Below are 26,595 nucleotides of genomic sequence, written 5' to 3'. Positions count from 1 at the left end.
AGTGTATGTGGATCAGGCGGTCCATTCAAGGATACCCGATTGGCCGGTTGTTAATAAGACCGCCCCTGTGGTCACCTACTTCCGCTTCTGTGTCAATTCACACCGTTTTGTGGTCCTCCTGTCCTTTCAAATTAAGTCAAACGTTACCAGGTGTCCCAACGCTTCAGGTACAGTAATTATATAACAGCATCTGACAGTTCTGTGAGTTTTGTGTATGGACTGTAATGTAACTACGCGCAAACTTTTGCTTCGTCTTCGTTTTTTTATGCTCGCTAGCTAGCTTTTTCCCCCCCCGGAGAGCTCTCGGACTAGCTTTCCAGCTAGCGTAGCTGGATATGAGCAAGCACCACAACACGTTAATAATTTGTTTGATTGTGTAGTTGATAGTAAGCTAGGAAGTACATACAGTGTTATAAAGGTTAACGTCGCATTGATCTAGCTAGCGAATACATTGTATACCTGTTAGCTAACATACAACATGGCTAACTAGCCTCTTCCCCGAAACGTCGCGTTAACTAGGTTTCTTAACTAATGTATGCCTTGCATGTTAACTAATCACGAAAGTAAGATGGCTTGTATAAGATACATTTACCATTGTCTACAACCGACATCGCACTGACTTGTTTAGTGAATTCGAGTTGGAGCATGACAGACTACTCCCTCCAGTTGCCTGTCTGTGTCTATGCTGCGTCTCTGTCAACAAGATACTGAATCATATCTGCTAGTAGTTAACACAGTATGGGAACGTTATTCTGTTGTTAACCTGGCTTTGTCTTTGATGCTGGAGACAAGCAGACCTGGGTTGATTATTTTAAATTCTTATATTTTGTGTAATTTGTCTATTTTCAAATAATGTGACTCCAATCAACTCATTCTATTGGCTTATTTGAAATTATTTTCAAATTTCCTATGAGTGGCCTACTGTTTGAGAGTATTTTCCAGTACTTTTTGGAAAATCCTTCCAAATTCTATTTTCAAATACCTGGGTTAAATGCATGGGAGTGTATTTGAGGATCGTCAAATGCATATTCAACTACTTGTCTTTTCAAATAAAACATCTGAATAATTCAATTGAAATATATGTGAAAGTAATTGAGACATTTGAAATAGTGTTTTTAACCCGGGTCTGGACCCTAGCTTGCTTCATCGTAATTTGAAGTACCAGCATTTTGGCAGAAATCAAGCAATGACCGGGGTCATACAGATGTTGAACAGTGCGTATCCCCTTTCCATCTGTGATGCACAGTTAGCGTAAGGATGAAACCTTGTTGACAGATAATTTCCCATGGGCATAGCCTGCATAGTAAGCCTTGACTTTCTCCTGACAACCCAGTTAGGATGATAATTGCCCGCACCAGTCAATTAGCATCTATTTCAACCCAAGAATCTCCCAAAACATGGTGACTTACTAACACAACCTTCAGAGGCCATGCGTGTCAGCACTCTGCTGATCAATGAGGTTAATGCCTGGATGCAAGTCATTACCATTTTCGAGTATGAATGGAAAAGGCTCACACATGGTTGGTGCATAGGATATAGAGTTTTGGACTAGAACGCGTCTCTTGTTTGAGTTCAAGGGAGGGTGATTGTCCTCCCAGGTTTCAGGTGACACTACATTTTGTTGACTCACTAACTTTAACTTACTCAGTGGAGGTGTGTACCTGTAGTCAACAGCAGCAGTGTCCTGCCCTGCCTTGGGTTACCTTGTCATTGGTGTTAGAGAGGTTACATTCCTGAAGGCTTTCCTGAGGGGCGCCACGGTGGGACGTATTAACTCAATGTTTGTCTGAGTATTTGTCCTTTATAGTTTGCCAATGTAGACACATGCATGACGTGTGTTTGTGGTGCCTTTGTCTGTTAGTTTGAATCACAGAGTACCAGATAAAGCCCCACATTTCCTAGAACTGGAACAATGTAAACCCATGGCACTGTGCCTCACTATTAGTCAAAATCAAATATGTTTTTATTTGTCACATGCAGATGTTATTGTGGGTGTAGTGAAATGCTTGTGTTTCTAGCTCCAAAAGTAATACAGTAATATCTAACAATTCACAATATACACAACCTAAAAGTAAAATAATGGAATTAGGGAATATATAAATATTAGGATGAGCAATGTCAGTGGCATTGACTAAATACAGTAGAGTAGAATACAGTTGAAGTCTGAAGTTTACATACAATTCGTTTGGACTTATTAAATCTTGTTTTTCAACCACTCCACACATTTCTTGTTAACAAACTATATTTTTGGCAAGTCGGTTAGGACATCTACTTTGTGCATGACGCATGATTATTTCACTTATAATTCAGTGTATCACAATTCCAGTGGGTCAGACGTTTACATACATTACGTTGACTGTGCCTTTAAACAGCTTGGAAAATTCCAGAAAATTATGCTATTGCTTTAGAAGCTTCTGGTAGGCTAATTGACATGATTTGAGTCAATTGGAGGTGTACCTGTGGATGTATTTCAAGGCCTACCTTCAAACTCAGTGCCTCTTTGCTTGACATCATGGGAAACTCAAAACAAATCAGCCAAGACCTCAGAAAAAAAATTGTAGACCTCCACAAGTCTGGTTCATCCTTGGGAGCAATTTCCAAATGCATGAAGGTACCATGTTCATCTGTACAAACAATAGTACTCAAGTATAAACACCATGGGACCACGCAGCCGTCATACCGCTCAGGAAGGAGACGTGGCCTGTCTCCTAGAGATGAACGTACTTTGGTGCGAAAAGTGGGGGGGGGGGGGCTTGCAAGCCGAAGAACACCATCCCAACCGTGAAGCACAGGGTGGCAGCATCATGTTGTGGGGGTGCTTTGCTGCAGGAGGGACTGGTGCACTTCACAAAATAGATGGCATCATGAGGAAAGAAATAAAATTATATGGATATATTGAAGCAACATCAAGACATCAGTCAGGAAGTTAAAGCTTGGTCGCAAAATGGGTCTTCCAAAGCATACTTCCAAAGTTGTGGCAAAATGGCTTATGGACAACAAAGTCAAGGTATTAGAATGGCCATCACAAAGCCCTGACCTCAATCCTATAGAAATCCTATAGAAAATGTGTGGGCAGAACTGAAAAGCATGTGCAAGCAAGGAGGCCTACAAAATTCACCCAACTTATTGTGGAAGGCTACCCAAAACGTTTGATCCAAGTTAAACAATTTAAAGGCAATGCTACCAAATACTAATTGAGTGTATGTAAACTTCTGACCCACTGGGAATGTGATGAACGAAATTAAAGCTGAAATAAATAAATAATTGTATATTATTCTGACATTTCACATTCTTAAAATAAAATAAAGTGGTGATCCTAACTGACCTAAGAGAGGGAATGGGTGAACAGGGAGTACAGGAGGGGGCTGAGCACGCACCCTTGTGGGGCCCCTGTGTCGAGGATCAGCAAAGTGGAGGTGTTGTTTCCTACCTTCACCTCCTGGGGGTGGCCCGTCAGGAAGTCCAGGAGCCAGTTGCACAGGGCGGGGTTCAGACCCAGGTCCCCAAGCTTAATGATAAGCTTGGAGGGTACTATGGTGTTGAACGCTGAGCTATAGTCAATGAACAGCATTCTTACATAGGTATTCCTCTTGTCCAGGTGGGATAGGGCAGTGGGCAGTGCGATGGTGATTGCGTCGTCTGTGGATCTATTTTGGCTGTAAGAAAATTGAACTGGGTCTAGGTTGCAAGGTAGAGGTGATATGATCCTTACATAACTAGCCTTTCAAAGCACTTCAGTTACCTTTGCTTTTTTGGGTACAGTAACAATGGTGGACATCTTGAAGCAAGTGTGGACAGCAGACTGGGATAGGGAGAGATTAAATACGTCTGTAAACACTTCAGCCAGCTGTTCTGCGCAGGCGCTGAGGACGCAGCTAGGGATGCTGTCTGGGCCGGCAGCGTTGCGAGGGTTTACACGTTTAAATGTCTTACTCACGTTTTGCCACGGAGAAGGAGAGCTCAAAGTCCTTGGTAGCGGGCAGTGTCGGTGGCACTGTGTTATCCTCAAAGTGGGCGTAGAAGACGTTGTTGTCCGAGACGTGGCTGGTTTTCCCTTTGTTGTCTGTGATTTTCTGTAGACCCTGCCTCATGCGTACGGCTCTTGTCTGAGCCTTTGAATTGCGTCTCCACTTGGTCTCTATGCTGACGTTTTGCCTGTTTGATTGCCTTATGGAGGGAATAACTACACTGTTTCTCCACTTTCAGTTTTGCACAAATTCTGCCATCTATCCACGGTTTATGGTTTGGGTAGGTTTTAATAGTCATAGTGGGTACAACATCCCCCTATAGACTTCCTGATCAACTCAGTCACCATATCGGTGTATTTGTTGATGTTATTCTTAGAGGCTACCCGGAACATATCCCAGTCCGCGTGATCAAAACAATCATGAAGCGTGGATTCTGATTGGTCAGACCAGTGTTGAATAGTCCTTAGCATGGTTACTTCCTGTTTTGAGTTTCTGCCTTTTTGGAAAGGAAGCCAAAATGGAGTCGTGGTCAGATTTGCCGAAGGGAGGGCGGTCGAGGACCTTGTAGTCGTTTTAAAAAGCTGAGTAGCAGTGGTCTAACGTTTTCTCAGAGCGAGTGCTACAGTCAATGTGTTGGAAGATCTTCGGTAGGGTTTTCCTCATTTGCTTTGTTAAAATCCCCAGCTACAATAAATGCGGCCTCAGGATATGTGGTACCTACCTATTTTTGACCCACTGTTTTCTCTATCCTGTCTTACTCTGAAGCCATGTGCTGTATGTCCTTTTCCAAGGTTGACTCACTGGTTGACTCACTGCTCGCACTATCAATCTCTCCCATTCTCTAATTCTCTAATTTCCATGTGGATTAGCTTTTGTTGAAACTCAGGCTGACCTTTCCCCACTACAGCTGTCAATGGCATTTATTCATATATATTAGGGAAGCCAGGCCTTCACTATTCTCATCAAATCAATCTTTATTCATACAGCACATTTCAGACATGGAATGCAACACAATCTTCAAAGCATGTCTGACATGTGTTGGGGTGCACAATCGTGGGTTGACTTAAAAACCAATAGAAGATTCTTAAAATGTATTCTAAAACTCACAGGCAGCAAGTGCAGAGACCATAAAACCGGTGTATTGTGTGCTCTCCGTCTGTATGTTTTGCAGTTTACAAATTTACTTTCTTGGGTAGACCAGACATGAGCGCATTACAGTAGTCAAGCCTGCTTGTAATAAAAGCATGTTTTTCACACACACACAAAAAAAGAAAGTAGAAACAGTATCTTGCTATGTTTTGTAAATGTAGTTCTAAAATGCTTCTTATTGTAATTTCTGCTTGGCTACAGTCACGGCTAGCTCCAAATCCAGAATTTTTAAAAGGACACATTTTGTGCTTGAGTTGCACTTCTCCACTCGGATGAGAAAATATTTGCCATCTTGATAAATCAGGTTCCCGCATTTGGTCTGCAGACAGCAGGTTTTTTTTCAGGTACTTTTCTCCGGTGTAGTTGTTTTTCCTGTAGGAAGTTAAAAGGCAAGATGAACTAAAAGCAAATCATTAGGAAATGTAGCTGGCTACATTCTTTCTATGATAAACATTTAGAAATCTGATGGCCATGTGTAGGTTGTGCAAAAAAAATGCTTGATTTTTCAAAGCTAATACGACCCCTTGGCATATGCTTGTCTCAAAGATTAAGCCATGCTAGTCTACGTACACATGGCCGGTACATTGAAACTATAAATTGTTCTTTCCAGTTATGGTTCCTTTGATCACGCCAACGTTCCTTGTCTAACTGTCAATTCTAGAGCTCGGCCTAATATTTAAGGAATAATTTATCTCATGGAACATGGGACCAACACTTTACATGTTGCATTTTATATTAATCTTACCCAAAACCCATGCGGAGTTCTCTCTGGCACCCCAGTCGCTTTTTGTGACTAAATAACCCCAAGCTGATCGTGTGCCCTTCAAGGCGGTGACGTCTCATTCAAATGTCTGCCCTATCAACATTAGATTTAACTTGACTTCCTGTGCCTACCATAGTGACCACAGGTACCGGGAAATCAGGGTTTCTTTTCTAGAAAGGGAGCCTGAGAAACGGCTACCATACCCAAGGATTAAGGCGGCAGGTGCATAAATTAACCACTCCCGACTCGGAAGTACTGTGTAAGAAAAATAACAGATCAAGACTCTTTCGAGCTCAGTGGACAATTCCTTCGACCTCGTGGCTTGGTTTTTGCTCTGACATGCACTGTCAACTGTGGGACCTTATTTGAATTTACCACAGATTAACTCTAATGAAGTTGTAGAAACAGTTCATGGATGATCAATGGAAACCGGATGCACCTGAACTCAATTTCAAGTCTCATTGCAAAGGGTCTGAATATTTATGTAAATAAGGTATTCCTTTTTTAATTTTTTTTAATACATTTTCAAACATTTCTAAAAACCTGTTTTTGCGTTGTCATTATGGGGTATTGTGTGTAGATTGAGGAAAACATGTAATTGAATCCATTTGAGAATAAGGCTGTAACGTATCTGGAAAAAGTTGAGGGGTCTGAATACTTTCCGAATGCACTGTGTATATAAGCAAGCATATCGAACACAAGCAAGACACAGGCTGTCAAAATGGCTAAAACCACAGCAAAAGTTAACTTCAGTTTCGAATTGCAAAGTATAAAATGTTTTGGCCATATATGGACTACCCAATAGCGTGAGTACACACTGAAACTAGCCTATCATGTGAAAACTTGTTAAAGTTAGCTTTCCACACGCACAACCTCATTATCTCCTAATGGGGCTCCTGGGTGTGTTGGTCCTCTCCCCTTTGTCATTTTGCACTCAGCTCACCCTTAAGAAGCCACTCTGCTTGCCAAAAGGGATTCTATTCAAATGAGCTAGGTTGTTGCTGTAGCTACCGTTTCTCACAGTCCATGACAGACCGACCAAGTCCTCACATGCACACAGAGGTGTGTTTGTGTGTGTCTCGCTGGGTAACATCTCTCCCCGGCTTGAGTTCTCTCTTCCCTTCCGGTCTCATCTCTGACTCCCACTGGCTTTGTATGTTGTTTACCAACCACACAGGACCGTATTAGGAGCACTATAGAGAATCTGGTAGCTGGTGTCTCCATTATTACCAGTGATGTAAAGTACTGAAGTAAAAATACTTGAAAGTACTACTTAAGTAGTTTTTTGGGGTATCTGTACTTTACGCTTTTATTTTGACTACTTTTACTTCACTACATTCCTAAACAAAATTATGTACTTTTTATGTACATTTATTTGTGGCGCAGTGGTTAAGGGAGCTGTACTGCAGCGCCAGCTGTGCCACCAGAGGTTCGTGCCCAGGCTCTGTCGTAACCGGCAGTGACCGGGAGGTCCGTTGGGCGATGCACAATTGGCCTTGCGTAGTCCGGGTTAGGAAGGGTTTGTCCGGTAGGGATATCCTTGTCTCATCGCGCACCAGCGACTCCTGTGGCGGGCCGGGCGCAGTGCACGGTGTTTCCGCCGACACATTGGTGCGGCTGGCTTCCGGGTTGGATGCGCGCTGTGTTAAGAAGCAGTGCGGCTTGGTTGGGTTGTGTATCGGAGGACGCATGACTTTCAACCTTCGTCTCTTCCGAGCCCGTACGGGAGTTGTAGCGATGAGACAAGATAGTAGCTACTTACAATTGGATACCAAGAAAAAGGGGTAAAATAAAAAAATATATATTTAAAAAAGTATTATTTTATTATTATTATTATTATTATTATTATATATTTTTTTTCCTGGACTACATCATCTTGTGCCTTATTGCTTAATTACAGGCTAGAACACTTTACCAATGCAAGAAGATACTAGTAGCTTCCAGCTTTGTAGGCTAGCTTTCCTCGTTAGCTTCCAGCTTTGTAGGCTAGCTTTCCTCGTTAGCTTCCAGCTTTGTAGGCTAGCTTTCCTCGTTAGCTTCCAGCTTTGTAGGCTAGCTTTCCTCGTTAGCTTCCAGCTGAAGCTATCAATTCACTACACTGGTACTTTGTGATAATATGTTGACTTCAAAGCTGTTTGTCACCAAAAACTATAGTCATTGGAAAAAAATTTATGCATTCACTTCGTTTCCCTCGGCCTAGTCACGTTTATCCTGTCTCTCACTGTCTGTGTAAATGACGTGATTAGGTCCTAAAGAGAGAGACTTTTATGAAAGAGATTGCTTATTCTATGCAAATGTTGTTAAGTACAATAAAATAAGCCCCAAATGGAAAGAGAAGTGATTGTTTTTCATCAGTATGCCCATGAAATCAGCCAAAACAAAACTCACTGACTCAATGCGTGCACACACTCCTACTGAATATGCATTCACCTGACTAGACCTAGGCTACATCTTGATTTTCCCAGGTAATCAATAGATTTACCATTCAAATAAATTGTTTACCGTTAGGTTGTTAAAAACAAAGTCAGATTTGATAGTTTAATTGACATCGATTTTAAGGCAGCGCCCCGCAACCCTCTCATTCTTAGTGGTTGGGTTAAATGCGGTTGAACGCATTCAGTTGTACAACTGACTAGGTATCCCCTTTACATTCTCAGAACAATGGACAAATTTCAAATGTAATGCTGACCTCAAAAGATCTGTCTGGATCAAGTGCCATTCTTTTTTTTTTTTTGCTGTGGTGTTTTGATGGTATAGAGTATCATAATACTAAACATGGTATCGGTATCGAAGTTAGTTCTGGTATCGTGACCACTAGTTGGCAGTGGTCATGATCGGCAGCCTTTTAACACTAGGCTACAATATTTTTTTGTAGAATAGGAATCCGACACACACACAGGAAGATTAACTTGGTCAAGAATGTTTGTTCGGAAAGAATGTGTCTAACTGCTTTATGCTAACAAATAGGCTAGTCCTATCACACTTGACTTGAGCCATTCAACATTAGTTTTATTTGAAAGAAAATAGCCCAAACTAATAAATGGAATAAACTAGCAAATTGAATAAGTAAAACAAATTAATTACATAGCTCAGGTCTTGAAAGAGCAGCTCCTCTCCCACAACAAGTGGTATTTTTTACCCCATAACATGTGCAGATCGCAGTGGCTCGTTTTCAGAAAGCAAATATGCCCGTTTGTCATAAAATTATATTTTGACACATTTGTTTTGATGAAAGGGGACCGACCCCCTGACAATCGTTTTAAGATAATTAAATGTGTGAAATTTGAATTTGTTGTTTAGGAACGAAACTCTTTAAATATGTCGGATCCGGTCGGTATTTCACATTTTCACGCAGACCCGAGGTCGGTGGTCACTGAGCGGGAACCAACCTGGGATCTAACCTGAGGGTCAACTACAGAATTTCGAGCCAAACTTCCAAGGGTCAAGGATGGGTTTAGCAGTGGGAGATCGGTTACTTCTCAGAAATTTTACCCAATAATTGGTCACTGTCTGCGGACTTTAGCCCTCCTCACCCTTTAGTTGAAGCATAGATGGGCAAAACCATACATTTAATTTGACACGTGATTGTGCGTTGTCATAAGTTGCCTGAACTTTCTTGTCTGAGGTGAGGTGACTGCAACACTTTTTAGTACTTAAATCAAATGTGCTGCCTATCCTGTTACAGCACAAAGGCCTGAATCTGTAGGCCATGCAAACCACCTGAGATCAAAGTATCCTCCAAGCTCAAGTCCTAGGGCCCTTTGGCCTGTAGGAGCAGACCGTTTTTGTAGCTTCTTATTATATTTGTAGCTACTTTCTTCAGCTGTTACCTGCCGATGAGTAATCTGTACAGCTGCCATTTATTCCATGTGCTTCCTACGAGCTGCTTTGTTTTCTCCTCCGTTCTTCTCCCGTCTGCTCCGCGTACACGTGTGCTTTTTTGAAGGAAGGGCAGCATCACAACTTTGTTCATTTGCACAATTTCTCTCTTTCGGTAGCTACTAGCTATGCTTGTGTAACTTAATGAGCTGGATTTGCCTGTCTTTGCAATTTTAGTTACACTTTTAGCTAAATGATAACGAGCAAAAACTGTGATTTCACTTTGTTTGTGCTAATTTTGTTAGCATTCTGGTCATTGAGGCCCAATGGGCGTTTCTTGCGTTTTTAGCGCCGCCTATGCCGTTTAATACTGTAAATCCTGGGATGAGAGAAGGGCGATATGGCCCAAGCCTAGTCGATAACACTTAATGTGAATGTACGTGATGTTTTGGGATGCAACACTCCCTTTACTTTAGGTGCTAGTTTCTCTCATGCAGGTGTAACCCTGTCATATTTGCTATATTTCTGTGAAAATTAGATGCTGGAGGCGAGAGTGCTGTTCGGGTAAGAACAGGTGAAGGATAAGGAGTTTCAGTTATAGTTCAGCTGTGATGTTTTGGAATCCGGTGCTCTCTATTTGTGTTGATCATACAACAGTGTGGGGAGGTAGGCCTTAAAATATTTTGTATTTTAAGGTATACCGGTATAGATTTGTACAATACCGTATAGATAACGATTTATGTTAATACAGTGCTTCTTCACTGTCAGTTTTGTCGTAGTTTGGTTTTGTATAAAGCAAATCAGAATAGAGAGAGCCCATTAAAACCACTTAGAATTCCTTTGCCGCCATCTTGCATTATTTTCCGTTCAGCGCCGGCCGTTGGCCAATCAGCCGGGTACAGACTCATTTTCAGCCGGCTACTTTTTCCACTTCATATTAACTAGGCTACTTTTCGTTTAAAACTTTTAATTTGCCAGTCCGTCGAGCCCTCTCCCGCTAGAATGATTCGATATGCATCTTCTAGCAATCTGTTGATAGGATAGGGGGCTGTCAGTCACAAAGCTAGCGACGACAGGGAAACGGTCTGCTCTCCCGCCTCCTGGTACAATTTGCGTGCGCTGTGGTTGGTTGCAGTCAAATTTCTTTACACAGAGGAGGGCGAGAGCACAATGCTCCTAAATGTACACTTCCTGTGTAATGTAAGTGGGAACGATGAGTTAAAAATGAATGACTAATTAGCTTAGTTATTGTTTTCTGTCACATTCATTCATTTTCTTTTAAAGTTCACTTTAGCCAGCCATGTGGAGTCGTGGCGCATTGTATGCTTTTGATTGACAGCTGAACAGCAAGTGTTGACTAGTTTTTATAAGTTGTCAACTGTCTGAATAAAGTCGATCCGCTACATCACTTTGCCATTCATAAAGCATGCAACGTGGTTATACAGGGCCTTCAGAAAGTATTCACACCCCTTGACTGATTCCACATTTTGTTGTGTTACAGCCTGAATTAAAACTGGATTACATTTGAGATTTTTGTCGCTGGCCTACACACACACACACACACACAACACCCCATAATGTCAAAGTGGCATTGTGTTTTTCGAATGTTTAACTTAAATCCCATGGTATCGCATTGGGACAAGTAAACCAAATGATTATCCTAGGTTTCCTTTCCTAGGATGTCGGGGCTTGCCAGATAGTGTCGCTAAAGTGAGCGACTCATCAGTCAGTGTAGCCTACCGACAGAGCGCTGTTCCTTTGGCTCCATAATTTGCATATGCTACTGGTAGGCCTAGTCTTTTTGGCGATTTATCTGCAGATAAATTCTAAAAACATTCAATGAAGATGGTGAATCATCACTGCAGGAACAATAGGTAGCGGAGAGCCTCATTCTTGTCCAACTGTAATAATTAGGGCCCTCGCGGAATCCAGGCATTCAAACGGAATATTTCAAAATCTATTGACCTTATTCGGGAATCAACTAAATGTATTGAACATGTAATTTATTTGCTCTATTTTTATCATAAGACTTGAACAGAATGTGTCAGTGATTTGTGTTTCCTGCAACTTTCTGAAGAGGCAACGAGAATGTCCCTGTCTGTGTGTGTGCAGTCCTCTGTCTGTGTGTGTGTGCATGCCCCTGTGTGTGTGCAGTCCCCTGTCTGTGTGTGTGTGTGCAGTCCCCTGTCTGTCTGTGTGTGTGCAGTCCCCTGTCTGTCTGTGTGTGTGCAGTCCCCTGTCTGTGTGTGTGTGTGCAGTCCCCTGTCTGTGTGTGTGTGTGTGCAGTCCCCTGTCTGTGTGTGTGCAGTCCTCATGTCTACCACTTATGCTACTGACTACCTTTCCTTCTCAATTCATTGTTAACTACAAAGTAGCCTATGCCTACCTGGCAGAATGATACAATGATTATTTGCATCAATCCAGTGGCCATTTTTTTTGCAAACTCACCAGCCACTGTGGCAGGTAGATTTAAAAATCTACAAGTGGAGTTGGGCAAAAAATGGAATTGCCCTTTGCAGTCCTTGGATCATGCACATCTCATAAGACACATTTAGAACTTTTATTATGCAGAAATGCACATTTTTAAAAAATGACCGTCAAATACCGCCATGCACACCTTCATATGACTTGGAGCACAGGGCCTACACCACAGGGCCTACACCAACACGGCTCCTCCTCGCTTGTTGATCGTTGGTACAGTCCAAAATTCCCCAGTGAGTGTGTTTTTTGAGGCATTCCCTGAGAACAGTCAGTCACCCACCCTAGTCCTCCTACACTCAGATCACCACCCAGAGAAACCTCATGGAGGGGAGGGGCTACCAGAACTTGTTTTTGTCTTCCTTTGTAAATCATTTTGCTACGGCGTGCACTAATGAATACAATCCTGAACTGTTTATAGTATGTGTCCAGCAGGTTTGCTGTGTGAGCTGCTGCCTGTTCTGACGTGGTTGCGGAGGAGGAAGGTGCCGTGCCAGAGACCAGTGAGGCCCGCTATAGGGACCATGTTCTAGAGGCTCACCTCCCTCTCCGATAGCACCTAGAGGTCCGGCTTTGACCCTGTACAATGAACAATGATGATGAATTCTACGACGCCGTAACAGGTGGGTGTCCCTGTCCGCACGGGGGGGGGGGGGGGTGTACATAATAGAATGACTTACCAGACCTTCAGACTTAACCACAAACCTGTAGGACGCACACAGAGGGAGCGAACATTGACAGTGTTACTCAGCATTTTTTTTTTTATCACAATTTTCAGGGTCCTTCAACGTGGAAGTTCTGAAACGGGAGAAGTTACTTGTTTCAGCAACGTTCTCAAATAAAAAAATGTTTTTTGGGGGGGGGGGCCTTTTGGTGTTTTGGAACGTTGCTCTGACAACTGTCATTGTCAGGACTCAGGAGGTAGAGGTGTGTCTTTGTACTGTACTTCACGCTGTGGCACAGTGCCACACAATATGCTGTAACCTGAGCAGCTTAACTGACAGCTTCAATAACGCAGCGGTCTATTCAGCGTCCATGATTTTGGCTTTGCCATCAGCAGCAGCGGGGATGTGTGAGGGAGAGGGGATGGAAACGGCGTGCAAGGTGAATGTGGGGTGAACTGCGGAGCGCACGCTGTGTCGTCACGTTATTGTTCCTGTCCATCTCGTATCAAATCAATTTGATTTATAAAGCCCTTACATCAGCTGATGTCTCAGTGCTATACAGAAGCCCAGCCGAAAACACCAAACAGCAAGCAACGCAGGTGTAGAAGGACCCTTATCAATCCCAGATCACATGGCTAGAGGTGTTCCGGTTGACTCGGGGCCCCAATTATTTATTTTAAAATGTTAACGGGGCACCACACCTTTTCTCTTTTCCACGCCTACGATGCTTAGTTCAGCGTCAGACAGTGGCTGTCATGTCACAATGTGTATCACGTCCATATTGCAATCAGTTCTGCGGCTCCCCCTCATGTAGCCATTGCTTTGACCTGTAGCCCAATTGCAAGACTGTCTACTTTATTATTATCCAAGCATATTATGTAATTTCTATATTAGGTAACCTTGTCAGGCAAGGTGAGTTGTGTGCTGTATAGCCTTTCCCTAATTTGTGGCCGACCGTTTCATGTGTGTTAGGCTTGGACTCTGATGAGTCATATGAAGGCGCGTCGGAGGCCAGTTTTAAAGACGCAGGGGTGTACGACGTCACCCCGAGGAGCAATGGCTCCACGTCACCGGAGAACGGAATCAGGAAGCGCAGGTACACTCCGATTCCAGCTGTGTCCTCTCCTCCCGATTCTTCTCTCTGTTTCTTTCTCTCTGTCGTCTCTCTCTTGCTTTCTGTCGCTGTCGGCACTCTCTTTCTTCACCTTAGTCTCTCTCCCTCTCACCCCTTCCACATTGTTAATAGCTTTAACCCTGGTAGAAGACTGGCCAGTTCTCATACTCCTCTTAACTCTAACCCAGGCAGTCTGCATGACGACACCCAACAGGTCAGCCTCTACCATCGCACACTGTATTACTGATAGTCATCATAGGGATACTCTCCTTCCCTCGGATTCTCTGCTAGACACTAATGCGTTGTCTCTCTGTGTGTGTTTTTGACTTTCTCCTCCTGACGTCTTTCAGGACAACGCTACCTGCCCCAATGTTCTCCAGGAACAACTTCAGTGTGTGGGGCATTCTGAAGAAATGCATTGGACTGGTAAGGGCTACAGACCATATGTAAAGGGCCACTTTTAGACCGTGATGTTCTCTGGGTCTCTACTATGCCAGTGAGTTTGATTTCTTCCCACTTGTGTGAAAGTATTTTGCGTTCTAATCTTGCTAATTTTCTCTGTGTGTGTGTGTAGGAGCTGTCCAAGATCACCATGCCCATCGTGTTCAACGAGCCCCTGAGCTTCCTCCAGCGGATCACAGAGTACATGGAGCACACATACCTCATCAACAAAGCCTGCTTGCTGTCCGACTCCATAGAGCGCATGCAGGTGAGAGGGCATTCTACGGCATTAAAAAGCAAATTCTAATTGAAATACCTATTAAAATTTGGCTAAAACTAATTGAATATGTCATTGAACCAATTGCACTTTATGGCAGCGAGGTGTGGGGTCCACTTGCAAAACGATTTCATCAAATGGGACAGACACCCCATTGAAACCCTGCATGCAGAGTTCTGTAAGATACTCCGACATGTCCAGAGGAAAACTACAAACAATGCATGCAGGGCAGAATTAGGCCAATATCCACTAATAATACAAACTCAAAAAAGAGCAATTAAGTTTTGGAAACATCTAAAATACAGTGACCCCTCTCATATCATTACCAAGCCCTGCAATGCCAAGAGCTGAGCAAAGAAAATAGTCCCCTCATCTAGCTGGTCCTGGGGCTGAGTTCACAAACCTGTTCTACTAACACACTGAAGCCTCAGGACCAGAACATCCAATCAATCAGGATAAACCAAATTACAACACAGTCAAAACAAAACGAAATTGCTTATTGGGAAACACAAGCACAGAGCAAAATGCAGTGCTATCTGGCCCTAAATCGACAGTACACCGTGGCGAAATATTTGACCATGGTTACTGATCAAAACCTTAAAAGTACAGGCTCAGTGAGCACAGCCTTGCCATTTGAGAAGGGTAAGACACAGGAAAACCTGGCTCCCTGTAGAGGAAAGGCTGTGCAACCACTGCACAACAGCAGAACCTGAGACATTCTGCATTTCCTGACAAAATGTCAAAAATATAAAACAATTAGTCTCATTTTCCCAAATTTGAAACCCTTATTCAAGGTTTCAAAGACCTCTCTGATGAGAGTAGGCTACCCGTCCTGTTGGGGGAGGACGCAGAGAGCTGTGGGTTGGCAGCGCACTACATTGCTGCCTGCCGTAAGTTGAGGGACAGTGTCTGACAGACCAATCAACCTGCACATGTACTCTACTGTATGCCTATTGTTATTGTTGAATGTATGGTTATTTTGACCCTTGGTTATTGTTGTTACTGTTGTCCCGTTGGCAATTTAGATTCTCATTTCAATTTATTTTTTATATTGTAAATATCCAAATAAGCTTTGGCAATATCTACATTGTTACGTCATGCCAATAAAGTTAATTTAATTGAAAATTGACTGAATGTAGCTGGATCACAACTAGACTGTGTGTGTGTGTGAGCCATTGAATCCTGTGGCTGACTCCTCCCCTCCGTTCTTCCCAGGCGGTAGCTGCTTTTGCCGTGTCGGCCGTAGCGTCACAGTGGGACAGGACTGGAAAGCCCTTCAACCCTCTGCTAGGAGAGACCTACGAACTAACGCGGTGAGGGGACAGGGCTGCAACGCTCCCATACAAAGTGACACAGAGAGGAGTTGTAAAAAGCTGTGTAGCCCTGGACAGTTCCTTCCTGTCTTTGACTAGACTGCACACGTTATTGGCCTTTTTAATAGGACGTCTTTACCTGCCTTCAAGCATGAATTTAACAACACTTGTTTTCCTCTGCTGACCTTATTTTCAGTAGGCTATGATAACAACCTTTTCTCCTTTTCACTTCCTCTCCTGCCTACTCTCGCCCCCCCAGCGAGGACCAGGGCTACAGGCTGATCTCGGAGCAGGTCAGCCACCACCCCCCTGTCAGTGCCTTCCATGCTGAGAGCCTGGTCGGGGACTTTGTCTTCCATGGCTCCATCTACCCCAAACTCAAGTTCTGGGGCAAGAGTGTGGAGGCTGAGCCCAAGGGAACTATCACACTAGAACTCCTCAAGTGAGTCAAACGTGGGTGGTAGGGGGTGTGTTTTATATTTTTTCTCTATACCTGGTCATAGGGTTTTGTTTGGTTGTTTTCTCAGTGCTTTGTCAAAGCCAATACCGCTTCAGCTTCTGTAGTCCTATTTTTCTTTACAAAGTCTCTCTTGTTGTGTGTGAGTCCATTGCACTGAGGCTGTGTTTGCTCCTCCTCTCCCCAGGCACGGTGAGGTCTATACGTGGACCAACCCTTTCTGCTGTGTACACAATGTCATCCTGGGCAAACTGTGGATCGAGCAGTATGGCACTGTAGAAATCCTCAACCACAGGTGAGTAAAGGACTGGATATTATAGTTTATCTTATTTTACCTTCAATTCCTGGTTTGGAAGCATACAGATGTGTATATATCCACCACTTTCAGCATAGCGGACTTAGGGGTTAGTCTTACCTTCCATTTAAGTCAAATGTTCACTTCGTCATGCATTGACGTCAATGGGAAACCAAGTGAAAATGTGTCTTAAGTGGTAGTTAGGATTCACCCTTTAATTTGTAAAGACAGTAGTTGGGGCATAATGGTATGGAGTGAAGACTGTCGTTGAGCCATAATGGTATGGAGTGAAGACTGTCGTTGAGCCATAATGGTATGGAGTGAAGACTGTCGTTGAGCCATGATGGTATGGCGTGAAGACTGTCGTTGAGCCATGATGGTATGGCGTGAAGACTGTCGTTGAGCCATAATGGTATGGCATGGTTTGTCTGTTCTCCTCATTGTTCTCATTCCTTTCTGTCCTGAGCAGTACTGGAGATAAGTGTGTGCTGAACTTCAAGCCGTGTGGCATGTTTGGGAAGGAGCTGCACAGGGTGGAGGGCTACATTCAAGATAAGAGGTATGTGGAGGTATTGGCATCATTCTGATAAACTGACTACGGCTTTCTTCTCTGGTCCAGAATTCACTGGTCCAGTTGTAAGTGTTTTGGTGACACTTTTGCCTGTGTCGTGTTCAGTAAGGTTTCTAAAAGTTTTCTCCCGGCTAAACACGTCCCTGGTGGGTATAATAAATAATATCTTCCATTTAGGAGACTCCAAAGCGACTTAGTCATGCGTGCATCTATTTTACGAATGGGTGGCCCTGGGAATCAACCCACATTCCTGGGGTTGAAAGTGCCATGCTCTACCAACTGAGCCGTACAGGACACACAATGATAGCACAGTGTCATTCTCTGTCAGTACAGCAGTATTTGGTTGCTGACGTCTCCTCCCATCTCTGTCCCTGGCAGTAAAAAGAAGCTTTGTGTGATCTATGGGAAGTGGACCGAGTGCATGTGGAGCGTGGACCCCCAGACGTACGAGTCCAACAAGAAGGCTGAGAAGAAGGCAGACTCTAAGAAACAAAAGAGTCCGGTGAGTGGGCATCTCACAACATGGAGCAAATGAGATGTGTTGTTTACATTTATTTTAGCAGGAAAGATGTAACAAGTCATACATGTCAAAAATGGGAAACCAGTGGGAAACAAAGACACACACACACACCTACACGCATACATACATGTACACGCATCAAACACCTCTGAATCCAGAGAATTCATTTCAGAATACTAACGTAGAGCTTGCTTTACATCTCGCACACAGTATAGCTTGGTCGCCCCCAGTGGTCCACCTCCCTGCAAGTTATTTTCAAAGCAGATTGAGCCGAATAGTCTTTTTTTTAAATTTATTACCCTGAAGAAGGCACAGGGATGCCGAAACGTCGGTGGTTTCTTACCCAATCAATTACTGGGAGGTTATAGATATGGAGTGTGCGGCTCTTTTTGTTTTCATAGCTTGTGTTTTATTGTTTGACACTTTGTAAATAGGCCTATACAACATTTACTTTTCTTGATATAACTCTCTATTTTGATTTCCTGATGATTCTGGCAGCATGCCATGACGTTATGTCAAGGGGAAAAAGAAAAGTTCCATTGTGTATTTAGAGAAATAAAAGTGAATTGATGCCAAGTTAGCCCGTAACTCCACCGAACAACAACATAGGCCTAGGACTATATACCCTTTTAAAATGTGTCATTTCATAACTTTAGCACCAGATTATATTGTGAATAGGGCCTGGCGTCATATCGAGTTAATTCAAATGTATTTAGTAGCGCGGATTTCCAAATGCCTGTATTGCAAGTATCTAGTTTTTGGTTTGTTTTCATGAGTGCTTATGTCTGCTTGTTCTCATGTCTTTTTGGTCTCGTCTCCTTCGCGCTTTCCGTGCTTTGCAGTATGCACCTTCCAGGACACAACAGAGATCGCCCCTCTGCGGTTATCAGCGACCGGTTTTGTCCAACAGAATCGGTCCTATGAACACCGAAACACATTGAGACATTATTTGACTGTAACAGAGGAGAACTTAACCTTTCTAACGCCCTCTTTGTCTTGACTCCCAAAATTACGCACAGAGCAGACTACTAAACGGGAGTATTAAGGAACATTGATTCTGGAAAAACGCTCGGTTTCTGTTGGCACAACATTACGGTGCCAAGTAGCCTAAGGCTAGCCGCATTTTTAGCCACAAAGTGATATGTGCTAGCTGTTTAGTCTGTGTTTTTATAAATGTATCATGAGCTTAAAAAGCATTTATATGACGAATATGAGCATTTATATGACGAATTGACAACTCGTCTCATTCTGAGAAATAAGCATATTCTTATCCAGGTAGGTAGACCACTCAATCTCCACATCTAAACAAAGTGGACAGGCTAGCATGCTGTTCACAGGTGTATGTTCATGGCAGTTCAACTGTTCTACCTTGTTAGCTAGCTAATATAGATCGACGTTGTCTCAGGGTTGCCACGGCTAGCTACAATTTCTAGCCTAATGACCACTCAAAACCTGCCCACTAGGCCTGAAAACTAGCCCCCCCCCCCCAAAAAAAAATGTTTTTGCAGCAAGAGAGGAGTTGGCGCATTTATCCAATAAGCTAACTATTGGTTCATCACACCAAATGATTTAGTCTGAACTGTAGAAGTGGTTGATAGTGAATGGTTAAGCTGTAGGATGTATTTTTTCATTAACTTAAACACAATGTTAAATAGTATTAATAAAAATCAAATTTTCAACTGGAGTATGAATACTGAAAATCGAAAAGCCCCAAGTTTCCTTTTTGGCTAATTTTATTTAATAAAAAAAGTTTGAATTCATGTGTGGCTCCAGCCCGATGTCCCAGTTATCCATCCCTCTGTAGCAAGATGGAAATCAGAGAGAGAGGAGATCCATCATGAGTCCGGTACATTAAGAGTTCTATTCTACTAATTAATCAATAACTACTATTTATAATTTGATAGTCAGTAATGAAGTTAATCTGCAACTCAGACTTCAACTTTCTAGCAAATGTTAGCTAGCCTGCTACTACCTACAGGGCTCGAAACTAACTTTTCTTTTCATCACTGTCCCAGAATTGTCCCAAACTGATGAACTGTCCCAAATGACATTTGAAATGTTTTGATATGCCAACATGGGTCTACTCTAGGACCTGGGTCATTCAGTGATTTACAACAAACTAATGTGAGTAGTCTACTACTGAAATAGATAAAAGGGGACTGTCAATTGAGCAAGAAATTCACATATATATATATATATATATTTTTAAGAAGCCAACATTATAATAATATTTATACATTTTGCATAAATGTACATACATAATTAGCCTGCATGTAAAAGTTTAGCCTAGGTTATATGCGTGTTGGCTACAGCCTCATGTCCACATCAATGCTGACATGAAAGAGGCGACAGAAAATGTAGCTAATGACATAAATATAGGCTAAACAGCAGTCTGTTTTGACAATTTTAATGTAGTATTATTAAAATTGTGTTTCTGACACCTTCGAGGCATAGTTCATTCAGATCAAATGGTCACGAGCGAGCGGCCAATGCACCCTTCCTCCCAACACTCACTCAGCAACTGCCTGATAGCCAGCAGAAGCAGGTCACAGTGAAATTAATAGATTTTTTAATAAATTAAAAGAGAAATGCTATGGTAGCCGCGGTTTAATTTAGAAGTAGACCAAAACAACACAACCCGCGACCGATACATTTTCACCCGCGACACTGTTTTCAAAATAAACCAATTTGACAGGAAAACTACAGACATGGCAACCCTCGCTGGACTTGAAGTATAAACATTAATCTGGCCGCTCATTAGCAAGTTCGCTTGTGCATGAGAGACGTGTTAATTTTCCATAATGCATTAGGTCATTATGGAAAATTCTTTGTGGCCGGTTCTGGTTAAATTTGTAACAAAAAGGTCATTTTCATAAAAAGCAAGATCAATGATTACTGCAAAAAGGAAAGTTAAACTATTTTGATAAGTGGGTCTTATGGTTGTGGAAGGCTTATATTTAGCCTAGATATCATTTTACAAGCCCTGAATTAATTTAGATTACTGCAGACTGTTTTTAAATGCTGTGTGTTGACCTTAAGCTCACTTGGCTACGATGTCATTTGTCATTCTACTATCCAGAATAATGGAAAGGAATATAGCGTCGGGTGTTGTGCAATAGTCTGTCCAACACAATTGCACACAGTAGACTGTCAAACCTGAGGCACAGAAATGTATGAAAACATTCAGTCATTATCTTGATGCATTCTCTGTGAAATCGAACAAGATCCTGCTGTAAATCAAGCAGACAACACATAATCAACATCAATTTACTAGGGATATTAGATCACGGCACAACTGTCTTCACCGACGCAATGAATGGGACGCCAAAACTTTCTTTGCAAACACGTTTTCCCCGCATTTTAGCTGTTATTCACCTGGCAAGTATTCTGCATAATTATTGAAGAACCACGTTAATGACCATATCAATATTGGTTTTAAGTTTAAGGTGACTTTCGGTTAGAAGCAATTGATTTTTACTAACCCAGACATATTTTGGTTTTGTGTGCCCATGAAAACTGATTTCACGCCGTGACATAAGGACACTAAATATTACGTAGTCACAGCGCATTAAATTTTTAAAAAAATACACACTTGCCTGGTTAAATAAAAAGTTATATATATATATATATATATATATATATAAAACTTTTTATTTAACCAGGCAAGTCAGTTAAGAACAAATTCTTATTTACAATGTTGGCCTACCCCAGCCAAACTCGAACCCCGACGACGCTGGGCCAATTGTGCGCCGCCCTGTGGCACTCCCAATCACGGCCGGATGTGATATAGCCTGGAATCGAACCAGGGTCTGTAGTGACACCTCTAGCACTCAGGTACAGTGCCTTAGACTGCTGCGCCACTCGGGAGCCCAAGCATTTGCGAGATCTCGATGCCATAAAAACTGTCCAACGACAAGATCCAGGATTATTTATTTATTTATAGCCCCATTTTCTCCCCAATTTCGTGATATCCAATTGCGATCCAATTCTGATCTTGTCTCACCCTAACCCGGTCGACGCTGGGCCAATTGTGCGCCGCCCTATGGGAGACTCCTGGTCACGTCCGGTTGTGACAATCTGTCATCGAACCCGGGTCCCCCCCCCTTAATGTATTGACATTAACAAAATTGGCAGATTATTATCGATGACTTATCAACAGCGGAAACAAGTTGTCCACCGCAGAAAATCCTCGCCGGTACCCTAGTTTCTAGAAAGACCCATATAGTAAACCAGTGAGAACAATATGTTCATTTCAGTATTCTGTTTGTAGTAGACATGGTATACTCATGGTACACGAAGTAAACATCCCTTAAGTAATTTCTGATGTTTTTTGTTGTTGCTTTTATTCACGAGGAAAAATACACATTTCATTTGGTTTTGAAAAAAGGGCTATTTATATCAGACGTGTGTCTGCGAGCGCCTGTGTGTACCGGTGTGGTCTGTGTGTACCGGTGTGGTCTGTGTACCTGTACACAGGAGGAGCCTGAGGGGGTCGACGGCGACGATGCAGACAACATGCCTGAGGTCCTGGAGACGGTAGCTGTGATCCCTGGCAGCACCCTGCTGTGGAGGATATCGTCACGACCCCAACACTCTGCTCAGGTAACGCACGCCGGCGCGTAAACAAAGAAACGTGTACATTCACATGCTCGTACACACATACAAGTTGAGCGTATATGTTTCTTATGCAGGTCCCTAGTGGCCAATATATCAATTACCTGTGATCACCTAGGCACAGGTGTGTCTAGGATATTTCATTGCTTTGTCCTCCACACACTGATGAAGGCCTAAGCCGATGCCCGTTGGTGTATTTTAATGACTTGGCCCATAAATAAAGGCTTTGAAATCTTTCAAACCCACACGTGTGCCTGGACTATAATTTTGCCTTTTTCTTTTCAATTACTATTCCCTTCCAAGAGCACCTGTGGTTGTTCTGGAATACCTGAAGCACTCCTACTTAAGTTTATATACACACACACACACACACACACACACACGCACATTGATTTTGATGGTGTTAATTCTGTAGGATTTTGTTTTTCCAGATGTATAACTTCACTAACTTTGCCATGTCGCTGAATGAGCTGGAGCCTGGTATGCAGGCCACCCTGGCCCCCACAGACTGCCGCCTGCGGCCCGACATCAGAGCCATGGAGAACGGAGATATGGGTAATAGTCTTTCTGCTACATCCCCACACTTGCTAGACGAGGCTGCCCTCTAGCATTCCCTTTGGGTGGTGCATTCACATGTCCTATTTGTTTTCAGAGTCCTTTCTGTTCTTAGTGTGTGTGTGTGTGTGTGTGTGGGGTGGCGGGGTTAAAATCCATTGACAGTAAAATATCCACATAGCCAAAGTATTAGTCTGGTTTATTGAACTTATGGTTGTGTCAGTTTTTAATTACAGAATAATACAGTGGTCAGGAGGGCCATGTATCAAATGAGTAATAGAAGATCCTATGTTCTTGTTTGTGCAGATCAGGCCAGTCGAGAGAAGGCGAGGCTGGAGGAGAAACAGAGGTCAGCGCGGAATGACCGTTCCAAGGACGAGGAGGAATGGTCCACTCGGTGAGAACTTGGGTGTCCTCACATTTTAAGATTAACATTTTTTTCATAAAATACTTGCATAATAATAAGGTAAACAGTGGTGTGTATGTGTGTGTGTGTGTGTGTGTATATATATATATATATATGTATGTATGTGTGTATGTATGTATGTATGTATGTATATTTTTTTTTAAGTAAACCATAATTGTATTTTATTGTGTCTTCCAGATGGTTCCAGTCAGGTACAAACACCTACACATCCTCTCAGGACTGGCTCTACAAAGGGGGCTACTTTGATAGGAAATACTCTGACCTTCCTGATATCTACTGATCCAGGGGGGAGGTTCTATGAACACCTGCTGAACCAACCCCCCCCCCCCCCCCCGGCACGCCCCTGTTCTAAGCACCACACGGTCTCCCGTTGGAACTCTGAAGCGGTGATAGACCTCTCCTTGTACAACACATGCGTCTGTGTTAGCACAACCCTCTCCTCCCCAGTCTCCTGACAGTGATGAAAGGGAACGGTCAACGGTGAAATCAGGGATGTGAATGCTCCTTTGACTGATAACGGGTTCTTTGGGACATGTTGGTGGCAGCACAGGCGGAAGCAGACATGAACAGATACTGTGAGTCTGGAGGAGACTGTTTAGTTCTTGAACAGGAGTGCATTGTGGGTACCCCTCCCTATCAGACCTGGGTTGAGTACCTATATCAAATATTCAAAATACTTGAGCTTGATTTAAATTGTTTGGCATGTGGAGTTTGCACTTTCGGATTGATTTCATTGGTTCCGTTGCGCCTGACAAGCTAAACAAAGCACACCTGGAGTATTCCACCCAGGTCTGGCTGTCCCCTATATACGTCCAGAGGACAAGCTTCTCATCACTGTAATGTAACCTGTATGTATAGATAAGAATGATCATGTGACCATATAGGCCAATCACACACATCTAGCCACATTGGCCACGGCTCAGTCTGTGAATACAGCCCCTGATTCGGGCAGTCGGCTAGTAATTCCCCCATCACAAAATATTCCTTTTGTTACTCTTCTGCATGGCTTTTGGCTAGCTAGCTAACAGTGTTAGCTACCCCTGGCTCTGTGGCGGTGGACCTACCGTACGTTTGGCCCGGCTGCTGTTGTTTACCTAGTCAGTCAATTTAGAGTGTTCTCGTAATCACGAGTAAGAAAATAACAATGAGCGTTACTAAGATTATAAGAAGAGTATAATAGGTACCAGAGGAGGCTGGTGTGGGAGCTATAGGAGGAAGAGCTCATTGTAATGGCTGGAATGGAATTATTGGAACGGTATCAAACGCGTCAAGCATATGGAAATCACGTTTGACTCCATCCCAGACATTACAATGAGCCCGTTCTCCTATAGCCCCTCCCACTAGCCTCCACTACGGTGTGTGTGTGTGAGTGTGTGTATGAATGACCGTAGTGATTTGTACAGAATCTTAAGCCATATGGTTCCTTTTAACTACAGGTATAACTGGCAAGAGTGGTTTGCTGTGCTTGCAGTCATTTGGCTATGAATAAATGAATTGATAATTGTTACCTCAAGAACTAAATAATAGTTATCGCCAGAGCATGATAAAGCATTTTTCATGTAAGATATACATGTATGTAAATACCTACTTTTTTTTTATAAACATAGCTAGCTAATCATCATAAATCTGTCCTACCAGCTCAAAGTGAATTTGGAATTGAATGGAATTATAGCCTATATGAAGTAGAAGTCATTGCGTAATATTACCAGCTTCCCTTGTAAGCATATTGTTGCCTTCCTCGTGTTAGGAACTCTTTGTGGCTTTAAACCACACACTCTCACATCACCAATCTCTTTCACAATGACGAGCCATTATGTGTAAGTTCTTATTTATAAGAGACTGTGGCATTTAATCTTTTTTTTATTTTTTTTTAACAGAAATAGTCACACTCATGCAATATACGATAGGGGTATATATTTATTTTGGGGGGGGGGGGGGGGATTCATGTGCAGTTAATTGTACTGCGGTGAACATTTAGCCTTGTAGATTAGATCTGCATGCATGAATCAAAGTGTAAACCAACACGTTTCTGCTCTGGAGGACTTTCAAAGCAGCAGACGACTCTCTAGTGTCTGTCTAGTAAAACATGTCATGTTGACCTTTGGGAATGCTCTTCATGCGAGTCCAAACGGAATCTCTTGACGTTATACGATATTGAAATGTAGGGGGATTTAGTTTGGATTTACCATGTTACACTGTGCATTTGAAACGACTGTCAAAATCTATGCAACCAACCAATAGCGCTTAGTGTCTCTGTATACCTTTTACATGTATAATAATACACATAAATACTTTAGTTTTGTCACCGGCAGGCAAACCGACATTTAGATGACTGTATTGGCAGCTTCCTTGACTGTAGATGAGCCCATCTCATAAGTGATTGTGTCCATTTGGTTTGTGGATCACCATGGTAGAGTCTAAGTAAAGAGTGTAAAGATGACTTGACAGTTTAGAGCAATTTGATCTTGACGGAGTATTTGTGCCTCTCTCGCCTCAGTTTGCTACTTTTTTTTTTTTTTTATGTTTTTCTTTTAGCCCGACACGTCACAAAATTACGTCTATTGCTTTAACAACTGTCTTTTTTGTTGTTGTGGAGTTGCTGGTGGTTTGAGAAATGGGCAACGGAATGTGGCAAAAAGATACGTCGAACCAAGAAGCCTTGCGTTGTGTCTTAAGTTGATTGATACGTTTTTTTCCATGGTTATACTTAGTGCCTAAATTTAAGTAAGCCAATTTTCTGAACCCTTTTTTTTTTTTTATTAGATTTTTTTTAACCTGCATTTCATTTAATATTTAAGGTGTTTTTAGGTTTATCAGATGAGTTTTTGGCCCATTTACTTTATTTTTGTCCATAACACTTTGAAATGTTTAGGTCAGAAGAAGTGTCCGTTTTTTTTCACAGTGTGTACAGGGAATGTATGTAAAACTGATCACTACTTCGGGTTGTGTCCACACACTTCATCACATTTCATCAAATTCTAATTTGTTAACTAGCAACTTTAAGACTAATGCACCAACATTAAAAAAAAAAGTAGATTTTAACTTGCTTTGTGTGGTGTTTAATTGTGTGAGAGTACCTTATACACTGACATTCCTAATGATTTGTACACTCTGTTTTTCCATGACATACAGTGCCTTGCGAGAGTATTCGGCCCCCTTGAACTTTGCG

General features: G+C 42.5%; 1 protein-coding gene across 3 annotated transcripts; it reads left to right on the top strand.

The window, feature by feature from the left end:
* On the top strand, nucleotides 1-26,468 carry LOC110532099 (oxysterol-binding protein-related protein 2). Of its 3 annotated transcripts, none has more exons than XM_036988013.2 (14): nucleotides 1-167; nucleotides 12,599-12,800; nucleotides 13,815-13,938; nucleotides 14,307-14,382; nucleotides 14,531-14,665; nucleotides 15,890-15,987; nucleotides 16,247-16,429; nucleotides 16,632-16,739; nucleotides 17,209-17,298; nucleotides 17,689-17,812; nucleotides 22,307-22,432; nucleotides 22,876-22,999; nucleotides 23,306-23,396; nucleotides 23,604-26,468. In XM_036988013.2, the coding sequence occupies exons 2-14, from the start codon at nucleotides 12,764-12,766 to the stop codon at nucleotides 23,704-23,706; spliced, it is 1,419 nt and encodes a 472-aa protein (XP_036843908.1). In that variant the 5' UTR covers nucleotides 1-167; nucleotides 12,599-12,763; the 3' UTR covers nucleotides 23,707-26,468. The 3 variants fall into 3 exon arrangements, with proteins under 3 accessions (XP_036843908.1, XP_036843907.1, XP_036843910.1); XM_036988012.2 differs by having other exon boundaries at nucleotides 53-167; nucleotides 12,613-12,800; XM_036988015.2 differs by having other exon boundaries at nucleotides 69-167; nucleotides 12,610-12,800.
* Nucleotides 26,469-26,595: the final 127 nt, after the last annotated feature.

The sequence above is a fragment of the Oncorhynchus mykiss genome, chromosome 9, assembly GCF_057628025.1.
Source record: "Oncorhynchus mykiss isolate SJ-2025 chromosome 9, ASM5762802v1, whole genome shotgun sequence".
Taxonomy (NCBI): Eukaryota; Metazoa; Chordata; class Actinopteri; order Salmoniformes; family Salmonidae; genus Oncorhynchus; species Oncorhynchus mykiss.
Note: the sequence above shows the minus strand (reverse complement) of the source record. Positions and strands in the feature narration are given on the sequence as shown.